The sequence below is a fragment of the Sinocyclocheilus rhinocerous genome, unplaced genomic scaffold, assembly GCF_001515625.1.
Source record: "Sinocyclocheilus rhinocerous isolate Xijiao unplaced genomic scaffold, SAMN03320098_v1.1 scaffold682, whole genome shotgun sequence".
In the NCBI taxonomy this organism is placed as follows: domain Eukaryota; kingdom Metazoa; phylum Chordata; class Actinopteri; order Cypriniformes; family Cyprinidae; genus Sinocyclocheilus; species Sinocyclocheilus rhinocerous.
Genome location: NW_015642528.1, coordinates 1,602,647 through 1,616,630, shown reverse-complemented (window position 1 = coordinate 1,616,630; position 13,984 = coordinate 1,602,647). Strand labels below are relative to the sequence as shown.

The window sequence follows — 13,984 nt, the reverse complement described above, 5'->3', positions numbered from 1 at the left end:
CAGTCTATTTCAGTTGCCTCAAAATAGCAACGTGCCAGCAATGCACCTGAACACACCTCGTTTTCAGACCAGCACGCCCATGAGCGCACAAATGGGCGCGAATGCATTTGCTATTTAAACAACGTGGCGCAGGACGTGAAAATGACAACTGCGTCGGGCTGAAACTAGCAAAAAATGTTGCTAGTTTGCTAGCATTGCGTCGGGTGTATGATAGGGCCCAAAATATCAAGTCTGTTTTACATTTGCTCAGATATTTTTTCCTCTCTGCTCAGATTTTTTTTTATCAGGTATTTATTGACATTAACTGAGACGTCAGAAATGGAATATAAAATAATTTTATAAATTTTATAATATTGTAAAATTTCTGTACATAAATGTGAATTTGGTCTCTTGAAATGTGATTTGTGCAAAGCTTGCATAAAGCTTTCTGCTTAATTACTAAGCACAAATGAATGTGACAATTTATTTGCCAAATATTTATATATTTACACTAGTGTACAAACATTTTGGGTCAGTACGATAAAAAAAAAAAAAAAGAAATTAATATTTTTATTAAACAAGGAAGCCAACGGATCAAAAGTGACAGTAAAAACATTTATAATGTTACAAAATTATAAAATATGTTAGTTTAAATTATTACAATTAATCAAAGAATCCTGAATCCTCATGTTTCTACAAAGATATTAAGCAGTACAACTTTTAATATATCTTAAATGTAATTTATTCCTGTGATGGCAATGCTGAATTTTCAGCAGCCATAACTTCAGTCTTCAGTGTCACATGATCCTTCAGAAATCATTCTAATATGCTGATTTGGTTCTCCAGAAAATTTCTTATTAATATCAATGTTGAAAACAGTTGTGCTGTTTAGTATTTTTGTGGAAACTGTGAGAAATCTTTTGTAACATTAAAAATGTCTTTCCTGTGAATTTAAGTTTTTTTTTTCCTAAATGTATTTATTTATTTTTTCTAGAATCATAGAATACATCAGAAATGTGCTTGTAATGCAATACAACAAAGGTAGACTACATAATTTAATGTATCAGCGACATCATTTAATGCATCACCATCTCTGGTGCTGCTGCAGTAGAGATGTTTTGAAACAATAGTAAAAAAACAGAGAAATATACATGTGAATTATACATCACATATGGCTAGAATGTGCTGTTAGTGATACTGGTTAATGCTGACTGTTTTTGTCTCAAATCATTTCTACTGTCAAAACAGAGCTGTTGGCAACAACACTACACACACTCCCCAGGTTTGTGTTCCTCGAGGTGGGGAAAACAAGCTTGTTTATGCCTTGTGTTCCTAATAATCCATGATTGCCTGTAGCTCTTGGCTCCACTCTGACATCCCCATTGACAATCTTGTTAAGAACATTTTTAAACGCCCCCCTCTAATACATGCTCAGTCTTTCATGTTACACAAAGGGCCTCGAGGTTCTTGGGATGAAAAATGTCCTAGTCAGCATGCAAATCCAAACTGAGATGACATCCTTATGAGGACACACACAACTTCTTTGTGCTGACAGATAAGAGCTAACTTTCTTCTCACTGGTTTATGACTTCACATCTACAGCACAGATTTAAAAATCAACAGCTTTTTGGGCTTGATCTGGTTCCAGTGCACTGTGTGTGACTCTTAACATAGAGGCCATCAGTCTACCAGACCTCAATGTCAAAGACATGGTGCATTAATATTTATAAGAATGGTTTTATGACGCAAACAGCTTTTGACAGGAACCTTACAGATAATGCCTGCAAAAATGCACTTGACCTTGAAAAAAAAAAACCCTTGGAAAAAAATCAAAAGGTAACAGGATTGGTGTACTGTATTGTAAATTGATATAAATTAAGAATAAATCATTCATTAACTTAAATATTTCATTGTAGTCTATTTAAATTATTAAGTTTTTATTAATAATGGTATTATTATTATTACAACTAGTAGAAATCATTATTAATTTATATTTGTAGTATTAGATTTTTAATCCATTTTTATTTAATTTTGTATTTTTTAAATCAATGTTTATAATGAAACATTTTAAAGATAAGATTTTAAGATGAGATTACGATTTTGAGTATGTTAGTTTAAATTATTACAATTAATCAAAGAATCCTGAATCCTCATGTTTCTACAAAGATATTAAGCAGTACAACTTTTAATATATCTTAAATGTAATTTATTCCTGTGATGGCAATGCTGAATTTTCAGCAGCCATAACTTCAGTCTTCAGTGTCACATGATCCTTCAGAAATCATTCTAATATGCTGATTTGGTTCTCCAGAAAATTTCTTATTAATATCAATGTTGAAAACAGTTGTGCTGTTTAGTATTTTTGTGGAAACTGTGAGAAATCTTTTGTAACATTAAAAATGTCTTTCCTGTGAATTTAAGTTTTTTTTTTCCTAAATGTATTTATTTATTTTTTCTAGAATCATAGAATACATCAGAAATGTGCTTGTAATGCAATACAACAAAGGTAGACTACATAATTTAATGTATCAGCGACATCATTTAATGCATCACCATCTCTGGTGCTGCTGCAGTAGAGATGTTTTGAAACAATAGTAAAAAAACAGAGAAATATACATGTGAATTATACATCACATATGGCTAGAATGTGCTGTTAGTGATACTGGTTAATGCTGACTGTTTTTGTCTCAAATCATTTCTACTGTCAAAACAGAGCTGTTGGCAACAACACTACACACACTCCCCAGGTTTGTGTTCCTCGAGGTGGGGAAAACAAGCTTGTTTATGCCTTGTGTTCCTAATAATCCATGATTGCCTGTAGCTCTTGGCTCCACTCTGACATCCCCATTGACAATCTTGTTAAGAACATTTTTAAACGCCCCCCTCTAATACATGCTCAGTCTTTCATGTTACAGATTTTTGGCATAAAAGAAAACTGATAATTTTGACCCATTCACTGTATTGTTGGCTATTGCTACAAATATACCTGTGCTAGTTATGACTGGTTTTGTGGTCCAGGGTCACAAATCTTACTGACCTCAAGCTTTTGAACAATAGCCCTAAACCACATATTCAAAAACTGAACTGTGTAAGTGTAGGATCTCTAGTAGAAAACTGAAATGATCCCAATAACAGTTGCTCTGTCAAAACAATATTTCCTAGGAGGTTTTGTCATTGTGCCATTATTAGACTTGTATTGGCCTCATAATAACATCAGAGAGGGAGAGGGTGTTTGGTATGCTGGTGTGATGATGCTACATGGATTACTGTTGCAGTTATGAGTCACTGTGTCCCACAAAAGGTGTGTTGAGATGAGCATTTAAATCACCTTAGAGACAACCAGTGTCTGTGACCTTGCTGTTCCTCACTCCTACACACATCGCTCGGCTTCCACTGTGAGGGAAAGACGCTACGCATAGACATGCAAACATAAACTCAGACACTGCTCAATCAAGACAGGAAGTCAGCTATTTTTTCGGTCTAAATGATTATTTAATAAAAGCAGAGATGAAGACCGAACAAGAAAGAGAGAGTGAAAACGCTGGCCAAATGCCTGTGATGACTAATTCAGATCTATACTTCTCATTTTAAGTGGCAAATCGTTCAATTAATATGCCTTCCCCGACACTCAAAGAAATCTCTTGGAAGTGAAACTGGGATTTCCTCACTATATGAATGAATGATCACTTTGAAATGGTAAGATCTGCCTGCTCACTTTGAAGCCCACAGTCTGAGAAGATTCACATTCACCAGTCGTCATGGGACGGAGGAAGCAGGTGGAGAGGGCAAAGTGTGACCCGTAATCTTATCCGCATGCTCAGAATACAAATGCACACCCAATCAATGAGAAAGTCAAGAGAACATTGAGATATAGAAAATAGATGGATGCTTTTCATACCTGCCAGAATATGCTGTCTATTGTACTTCCTAAGAAGCCCTCTCTGGTTTCAGAAGAAACAAGTTTAGGTCCCAATATTGTCATAAATTCATCAAAGTCCACCTGTCCATCACCTGCATCAGGAAGAGAGCATTTGTTTTAGAATCAGAGAGAATTTTACAAAAAAAGAGCTTTAATTAGTTTAGGTAAAACAAATTAGGGATCTTGGGTATGATAGTGTATATTAGTACCATGTTGGTCATCAGTTTGAATGAGAGATTTTTTATCGAATTTGTCCATATTGAATAAATATCTTCTTCGTATATAGGATGTTTTCTTATTTTTACATTTGGATTACTTTCACTGTCATCTAACAATTAAAAGATTAGTTCACCCAAAAAGCACATTTTTACATTACTTGTGGATTATTGTGATGTTTTTATCAGCTGTTTGGACTCTCATTCTGACGGCACCCATTCACTGCTAAGCATCCACTGGTGAGAAAGTGATGTAATGCTAAATTTCTCCAAATCTGTTCTGATGAAGAAACAAACTCATATACAACTTGGATGGCCTGAGGGTGAGTAAATGTTCAGCAAATTTTCATTTTGGGTGAATTATTCCTTTATTTTAATCTTTCAAATCAACACATTTGAAAACAAACAGCTAAATGCCTCGTTTATAATGGGTTTTAATGTTTTTGTCTCGTCGCTCCGAAGCACAGCATCACAATATGGTAAGGGGCGTAACAATTCCGTCACATGCTTGAGGTATTTGGCCAATTACAATGCACTGGATAGCTGGCAAATTACAGCACACCTCGCCTTTTCAGACCGATGAGCTTTGTAAAAATTTAAGACTCGTCCACGCCCTCCTAAAATGCCTTGTTTAAACGCGCCTCCACATGTCTACGTCACGATGTGGGAAGATTTGCATAACGCCGCCCAAATGTCCACGCAAAGAAAGAAGGCGTAGCTTTATTGTTGCTGCCACCGCCGCCATGTTGTGAAGAGGCCAATCAGAGCACACCTCGCTTTTTCAGACCGATGAGCTTTGTAAAAATCGACGTGTTTCAGAAAGGCGGGGCATAGAGGAGAAACAATAATGTACAGTATGTGGAAAATAATGTGTTTTTTGAACCTTAAACCGCATAAACACATTTCATTACACCAAATACACAAAATAATGTTCTTTTTAGCAACATCATATGGACCCTTTAAATATATTCTGACTGGTTGAAAATTTGTTATTTTGCACAGCAGTTTCCATTGCTTGTCGCTAGAAACTATTTACATTCAACCTCATGAGAACAGCTGGTTAAAGTTCTTAAAATCAGTTAAAGAATAGAGCAGAATATAATTATTAATTGCCCTTCAGGGATCACTAATCTACATCTACCTAAGTCTCAGGAACTATTATAATTTAATAGGATCTGCACTGCTTTGCTGATTGCTTTGTTGTGCCGTTTTTTACTGGTGCGGTTCAGCTAAATGAAACGGTTCAGGGTCTTTGAACTAAGTAATAGGCTACAGATCTGATATATTCATAATTGACTTGATCTAACCATTACATCTGAAACTGACAATGATATTTTTCTTTTCACATTCCATTTGCCATTGGTTTCCTGTGCTGTTTCATTCAATAAAGCCAATATCATGCGCCAGGCAAATTAAAATTTAGATCAACTTGCAGCTGCTAATTCCTTCTTTTTTTCATTAATAATTTAAAGTTAAACTGAATATAATCATCTCCTAAGGTGCATGCTCTTGACCGTACATTTGACCAGAACTCTTTTAAAAACTAGAAAATATTATGGCATGTGAACAAAGGTGAGCATGCATAACAGCTATCAATCTTTCGTTCTTGAAAAAAAGAAAATTACTTGTCTGAGCTGTATGAAAGGCAACACCAGCTGAGAGCGACAGTGGAACTTAAAGTGATAAGTCAGAGAGAGCTGTTATCACGCTAATGTTCCCACTGTGCTGCAAAACCTCGTCTCCACTCTACCGCTGAATCTTAAATATTCATTACTGAAATACAGTAAAGAGGTGCATTCATATCTGCATTCTGTACTGAGGTTATATATGGTTTATGATTAAGAGTCAAAAACTTGAGATGTAGCCCAACTAGGCTTACACTCTTAAAAATAAAGGTTCCAAAAGGGTGTTTTTGCAGTTATGCCATAGAAGAACCATTTTTGGTTTCCCAAAGAAACTTTCAGTGAACAGTTCCTAAAAGAACCATTTTGAAGAACATTTTAGAAATCTAAAGAATCTTTTTTGACTATAAAGAACCTTTTCTGCATTTGAAAGGTTCCATGGATGTTTAAGGTTCTTCATAACCATTGATGCCAATAAAGATCCTATATTTTTTAGAGTGTACAGAAGTTTTTGAGGTAAAATATATTTTGAAATGACATTTTATTTTGCTGCATCTTAGAATGGATGTAACACTGATCTTAAACAAACAAAATTCATATTATGAGGTGTAAAAAATCCTCTTACACCCACAATGTGAGTTACATTCAACACTTGTAACTGTCCTACAAAAAATAAAAAAATACAAACTTCCAGGCGGAATTTATGAGCTAAATTAATGCATGTTCTCAAACCATTCAGTCAACAGTGACCTGACCTTGAGGACCCTTGAAGTCGGACACACACACACACACACACACGCACACACGCACGCACGCACGCACACGCATGCACACACATAGTAAGATGCAGGCTTCTCAGAATTCACCTCGCTCACTGGTGTATTTACAGCCCCCCTGTGCTGGATAAATTGTTCAATTCTATGATCGCTTCTGAGCATGAACTGTTCAGAATATCATATATCTGTCCAGTGCAAGGACTGGAAGGGGTCTGTGACAGATTGTAAAGCTGTTTCACAGATGATCAGAAGACAGACGCTTCTTTTGTTTGTGTGGAACCGGAGAATAAGAGAGATGTAGAAAGAGACTGACTCACCATCCATGTCCAGTCTCTGCATGATAATAGCCAGCTCCACCTCACTGGGCATGTACCCCAGAGAGCGCATGGCCATACCCAGCTCCTGCTTCGAGATGAATCCGTTCCCATCCCTATCTAGAACTCGGAACGCCTCTCGAATCTCTGCAGAGAAACGCGACAAAATAAAAATGTAGAACAGTCTGTAAACACAAATAACTCAATTGACATACATAATTCAAGTGGAATGTGCATGTCATTGATAAGCATTAGACGGTATGTATTATATCACGCTTGCTTTTCTCAGCAGTAACAGAGTGTACTATCGCACAAACAGCAGAAATACTAAATGCAGCTCGTTCTGTTTTCAAAGCCGTGTATTTAGTGCACTGTGACTGAACGTTTATCCAGCATTTCAAAGGGCATCAGTCCCAGTTTTTCAGTTCAGCTCGGGTTAAACAACCCACACCAAGTCGCAAGCAGCAACAACCAAAATAACACGCGTATCTCATATCTTTTCTGAGGTGTATTACACTTTTTTGTCGTCTTAAAGACCCACCTTGGTGTTATTTTGGGATAAAGAGGTAGAGGAGCCTTTGCCTTGTAATATGCTGAACTGAGCGCTTCCTGCATTTTGACAAAGCCTGAAAGTTTTTTGCATTCCTTTAAATAACGTATCTTTAACCCTCATGTTCTGTTGGCATCGGAAAGCCCTTAATGGCCTTGTATTAATTGCTCATAACATACTTAACCTTGAAGTGTCAGGTTGATACTTTAGATACTTGAAGACTTTTCTTAATCTTGCAAGAATTGATTGTAAACAAAATTTGATAATATACTTCATATGGACACCGTGAAAAATGTTTAGTTGGTGACTAACAATAGAATAAAATAAAATAAAATTTTGGGGTCAAACTAAAATAAATAAAAAGACATTACTATAATAAGGGTGTGTTCAAACCTGTGGTTCAGTTCAAAAAAAGAAAATGATACATTTAGTCCTGGTTCTCCCAGCATTCACCTGGTCATTTTTAACACAGAGCCTAAAGATACAAAACAAAAGGCATAAGGATAAGTTCACAACCTAATCTGACTACTTTTATGACACATATTTTGCAATGGAACCAACCAAACAAAGTGGGTCTTAGTTGACTTGTTTGGTGCTCTCCAAGGTTTAAATGGCAGCATTTACACTTATTCAAATGAACCGCACTAATTAAACAATCACACCAGAGTTCATTTTAATTGAACCAAACCTGCCAAAGTGTGAACACACCCAAAATAACGGACCTTTCTGAAAGTACATAATAAAAAAAGCGGATTTAAGCAAAGGAATTAACTACCATAGGTTAATTCATTTTTAAAAAACTACTATTTTACTCTTGGTATTAAAAAAAATAAAGCATTGGGTGGCCCTGGAACCTTAAGCATAAAAGAACAAAAAGTCAATCTCATTAGAACATGTGGGTTAATTCCTCTGCCATTAGCAAAACCCAATCCTCTCCACACGCCCCCGTTTCCTAGAAGCCTCTTTGTCTTGACTTAATGATATTTTAGCTTCTTTTTATGCCTTACATGTGACTTTTTTTTTTACCAGATTTAGACAAATGTCCAAAGGCTTATAACAAGGCAACTAGATTTCATTCAATATGAGTTAATTGAATTGATAAGTTGATTCAGTCAGTGGCTCATTATTTAACAAGGTCCTCTTTATCTCCCTCAAGAATTTTTCTTTCTGCAAAGACAGACCTCGTCTGAACTGCTACTCTCACTTTTTATCCCTCATTTCATGAATATGCAAACCATAGAACCTCCCACTGTGACCAGCCCTCGGTTCCTGGTCTGTCAAAACAATCATTTTCAAAGGAGGTGCTGCAAACTTTAATTCCATCCGAGAGTTTCACAGTTCAGACATCTCTTCAAATCAACCACTGTATTCACAACACCCTCTAACCCAGCAGTCAGACCATCGATTTTCTTCTTGTGTGCCCTAAGGCACTGCCTCAACACATGACCGGCAAGACATTCCAGATGAGGAAAGTGAGATTTCCAGTTGCAATGGACTGTAGTGGGGCAGTAACTGTAATGGGTTTATAATGTTTATCACATTGAAGGCATAAGTTAATAAACCCTGAGGTTCCTTTGGTTGCTGTTATTAAGTTCAACTGAATGACCATGTTAAAAACAGTGAGGATGAAGAAGTTATAAGTGAGGATGAAGAGTAAGTTTTTACCAAAAAAATGCTACATTTTTATCATGTAGTCAACTTCTTATTGTTCCAAATCAATTTGCAGATATTTGTCTGTGGAATTTCTTCATACAAATGAATTAATTTAGAATTATTGAAAAAAAACAATTAGTTCATAGTGGCCAGGGGCAATTAAACTCCAAAAAGGACACTATATTCCAAGTTTTCTACCATATGTTTGAGTGAGAAAAAGGTTAAAAATCTTCCCCTCTGCTGAAGCTATGAAATCTCATTTACATTCACATTCAATTTCAAAATGTGCCAGATGCCTTGTGCCAGATATGACATAACTGTTTCCAAAATGGCATTTGGTTCTTGCATGTGTCATAACCAAAATTCATGCTTCATTTGAGGACAGCATAGAATTTGATTTTTACAAAACAACCAACAGTGTGTGTGTGTTACACAAAACTTGTTTTTTTTTGTAAGCTTGACAAATGTGGTCAATATGAACATTATATGGAACTTCTATGAATAATTAAAAAAAAAAAGTTTTATTGTGTTTAATAAAAACAAATAACAGCAGGTTTGGAAAGAAATGAGGAAGAGTAATTAAATTAAATTAAATTAAATTAAATTAAATTAAATTAAATTAAATTAAATTAAATTAAATTAAATTAAATTAAATTAAATTAAATTAAATTAAATTAAATTAAATTAAATTAAATTAAATTAAATTAAATTAAATTAAATTAAATTAAATTAAATTAAATTAAATTTCTGGGGCAAACAATACTTTAAATCAAAACATATATTCTATAAAATTATAGACATTTACACTGAGACAAATAGCAGCCATCCAAACAAAAGACACACACACACACACACACATATACTCACTCACCGCCAAGCTCCTCTGTGGAGATGTTGGCAAGCTGTTCTTCACTAGTTTCGGAGAGAGAGGTGCTCAGGTAGTTGTCTGTGTAGAGCAGCCCTGCTCTCACATGGTGAAAAGGCATCTTCACCCTTCAAAGGAACAACAAACAACTGAGATGAATCGATAAGCACGCAACCACTGTGCCTGCAGCCTCACCGAAACCTCCAAAAGTGAGTAATGATTTCATGTCTGTTGCTGAAAGAAAGTGACTAGACCTAGAAAGAAGGATGGAGCGCAGGCAAACAGGGTCTTCAGAGTACAATACACTGCTGTGTGAAAGGTGCATACATTTACAACTGTGAGTGTATTCAATCAAGTTAATTTTGTAAGGATACCGTTCAAATACATAAATGCCCACATGTACACACACAGATAAATCCACAGCAGAACATACACACTCACTCGTCTTGCTTCTGTTGGTCTTATGGGATTGTAGGAGACTGCCAGGGTTTGAATAAATGTACCTCATTTGCTCTCCAAAAATACATGTACAGCTCATGCGTCCAGAATGCTACTTGGGGTAAAGAAAAAAGATGAAAATGTGACAAAACTCTTGTCACTCTGATTTATATGCGCTCACTGGAGCAGCATTTGGTTTTAAATTTCTCTTTCTGCCACTACTGTCAAGAATCTAGTCAAAGGGCTTGAGCGATTTCTCCAGATTCAATAGGGATTTAACAAATACTTTAAACTCATAAATAAATAGAAATTTTTATGATTTTAGAACGGCACACACATTTTCTTTATGTATTTATGCAGTAAGTCCCTTATGTTCACCGAGGCTGCATTTATTTGATCAAAAATACAGTAAAAATATAATATTGTGAATTATTATTACAATGTGAAATAAATGTAATTTATTCCTGTGATAGCAAAGCTGAATTTTCAGCATTATTACGCCATTCTTCAGTGTCACATGATGCTTCAGAATTTATTCTAGTATGCTGATTTGATACTCAGTTGTTACTGGTGCTCAGTTATTAATAATAGATCTTATTATTATCAATGTTAAAACAGTTGTTGCTGCCCAATATTTTTCGGTAACATTTTTGATGAATTCTGTGATGAATATAAAGTTCAAAAGAATAGTATTTATTTGAAATCGAATTTGTTTAGTAATGTAGTAAGTAATGGTAATGTTTTTATTGTCACTTCTGTTCAATTTAATTCATATTTTTACTGAATAAAAACATTAATTTAGATAATAAGAAATGATCAGAAATAATAATAAGAAATGTCTCTTGAGCACCAAATCAGCATTTTAGAATGATTTCTGAAGGATCACTGAAGACTGGAGTATAATGATGTTGAAAATTCAGCTTTACATTACAGAAAAAAATTACAATAGAAAACAGCTATTTTATATTGTAATACTATTTCACAATAGTACTGTTTTACTCTATTTTGAGCACATAAATGCCTTAGTGAGATGAGACGTAATTAAAAACATTTAAAAATCATAATATTTCCAAAATTTTGACAAGTACTGCATATATTTTGATGATTAAAAAAATGTTGAGCCCTGATTTACTCACTTCAAATATATATAAATAATGTTAATGCTTTTTAATAAATACATTTGTACCAATGGCCCCCACTGTGAATGTTTGTCTGAGGGCTCATTCTTTCAAGCCATTGATTTTTTTCCCCTGTGAGCACAACAGGGCTTTTATTTAGTAAAACAATGACAGTGTCAAGGTAGATAAGTTGCTGTATAATGTAGTGGCACAATTGTTCATGGATTGAAACGGTGGAGCTGTTTCTAGCAGCCTGCCAAAAGATGAGAAATTTTCCACAGGATTTAGGTTTTTGATTTCTTACTGTTTTGAAATACTGTCAGGGCATCAATGCTTGAATGTGTCTCGAGTGTCTGGTCTGTTTTACTCATTTTAGGCTCCAATGCTGTCTAAAATACCTCAAAACCCAAGCTTTTCCAAAGTTTCCAAAGTTATAATGGGGAATCCTTGATTAATTCTACTCAGAGACACAAAGCCTCTGTTGAGAGCGTTTCATGTGAATTAAGGGAGAATTACGAGGAGGTGACAGAGGGAGTGAAGCAGCTAATTTGCGGTGATGCTCACCAAGGACGATCCCTAGCTGTACAACAGGGCTCTGTGCTACTGTAATTACCATAGATATTAACAGAGGCTTTAGCTGAAGGCAGCTTTGGGTGCAGTTTGATTGATACTGGGCTCAGCTAAGGGCAGCTACACATGAATATTTCAAAGAGCCATTGATAAGTTGGTTGGTTCACTTTTGGATATCAACACTATAATGTAAATTTTTTGGGGATCAGTAATTAATACTTTTATTCAGCAAGGATGCATTAAATTAATCAAAACTGACACTGTTTGAAAAAAAAATTCAAATAAATGGTGTTCTTTTGAACATTCTATTCATCAAAAAATCCAGTGTTTCCACAAAAATGTTACGCACTGTTCTTATTATTAATGTTATGAAGATATAATACTTGAACATTTGAAAATTTTGAAAATGTAGCTTTGTCATCACAGGAATTAATTCCATTTTAAAATATATCAAAATGCACAACTAATTAATTCTAATAATAATTCTAAAACAAATTCTAATAATAATAATTCACAATACTGTTTAGCTGTAATTTTGATCAATCAAATGAAACACGTCAGTTCAAACTAATAACCTGGGTCAAATTGTACTGTATGTTGTTGCTTTGGTAACAGATTCTGAAGTACATTATGCTTAGGTTGCCAGAGTAACCTTGACAAACATTCTATTCCAAAGTCTGTACATCCTAATCTGGCCCATATCTAATTCACAGGCAGTGTGTGAATGCTGATGTGAATAGATATTGGGCGAAATTGCCATCACATTAAGCCCTTAGTGCGGCAGGGAGCGTTTATTTAATAGTTGAAAAAAGAAATGAGATAGAGAAAGAGCGAGGGACTGAAAGGAAGTGACATCCACTGTTGGCATGATAAATAACATATGATGCTATATTAATGGATTCTTCCCAGACATCCTTTAGCCGGTCTGACTCATAGGATCTCATGGGACCAACACATCGTCCGGTACCGGAAAAGGTGTGAGGCTCTTACACATCGTGTGTAGCAGGTGCTATCTTGGCTTTTTGGTTTTGCACATCTGCTCCTGGCTCTGATCCAGAATCCAAAATCCTTTTAAAGAGGGTTCACTACCATTTGTGTTTCAGATGCTGCAACTACATGTTAGTCAGTTCATTAAAGACCGCAAACAGAAACACATAATGAGCCACAACAACATGGAAGCACCTTCACAAGGTCAACTGCTGCATCCTCAAAGCAATAGAAGAGATTCAGCCTAACAAAGGGTAATAAGCCTAACAAAGGTACCAAATAAGACATCTCTGGCCAGGGACTCAAAATCACCCAAATGGCATCTGAGACAGAATTATGTGACCTTCACAAGGTGACTGAAAATGCAGACTGAAGCTGATTTTGACTGAAATGCAAGAACGGAATATTTAGTCCACAAATAATGCCATCTTATGAATGGTCTTTAAAAAGATGAGGAAAGAGATAGAGAAGCAGTAAAAGATCTGACATTGCGAGTGAAGTTGCATCAGAGAAATGTCAGAGCTGCTCCAGGGACCCTTTGCATGCTGTGAAGCACTTAACACTGAGTGTTCATAACATTCACATCAAAAATACAGTTCAACCCTTCCACCATGGTTTAAATATAACCTTTTTTTCAATATAGAATGTGCATGTGAAGTTTAGGGTTGAAACACCAGCTTCAAGAGATCATGAAGATAAACTAAAGCAAACCAAGAAGCATATAAAAATACCTTTAGAATGGCAACTGCATGACAACTATGGCACATCATGTACTGTTTAAAAGTGGAAATGTGCAGTTGTTACCTGTTTGCTCTTTTGGTAACACAAGGACCTATTCTCACTATTAACTAGTTGCTTATTAGCATGCATTTTACTAGCATATTAGACTGTTTATTAGTACTTATAAAGCACATATTAATGCCTTATTCTGCATGACCATATTTTAGATCCCTTAATCCTACCCCACACCTAAACTTA

The 13,984-nt window shown here is 35.4% G+C and overlaps 1 protein-coding gene across 1 annotated transcript in view; it reads right to left on the bottom strand.

Annotated features, from left to right (window-relative positions):
- Positions 1-13,984, bottom strand: part of caln2 (calneuron 2) — a 36,788-nt gene that overhangs the window by 17,459 nt on the left and 5,345 nt on the right. The window contains exons 2-4 of the mRNA XM_016573064.1: positions 9,900-10,021; positions 6,829-6,972; positions 3,878-3,990 (exon numbers count right to left, since the gene is read on the bottom strand). Of these exons, the coding sequence (XP_016428550.1) occupies positions 3,878-3,990; positions 6,829-6,972; positions 9,900-10,014 (372 nt within the window). The 5' untranslated portion in view covers positions 10,015-10,021. The remainder of the gene's footprint in view (positions 1-3,877; positions 3,991-6,828; positions 6,973-9,899; positions 10,022-13,984) is intronic.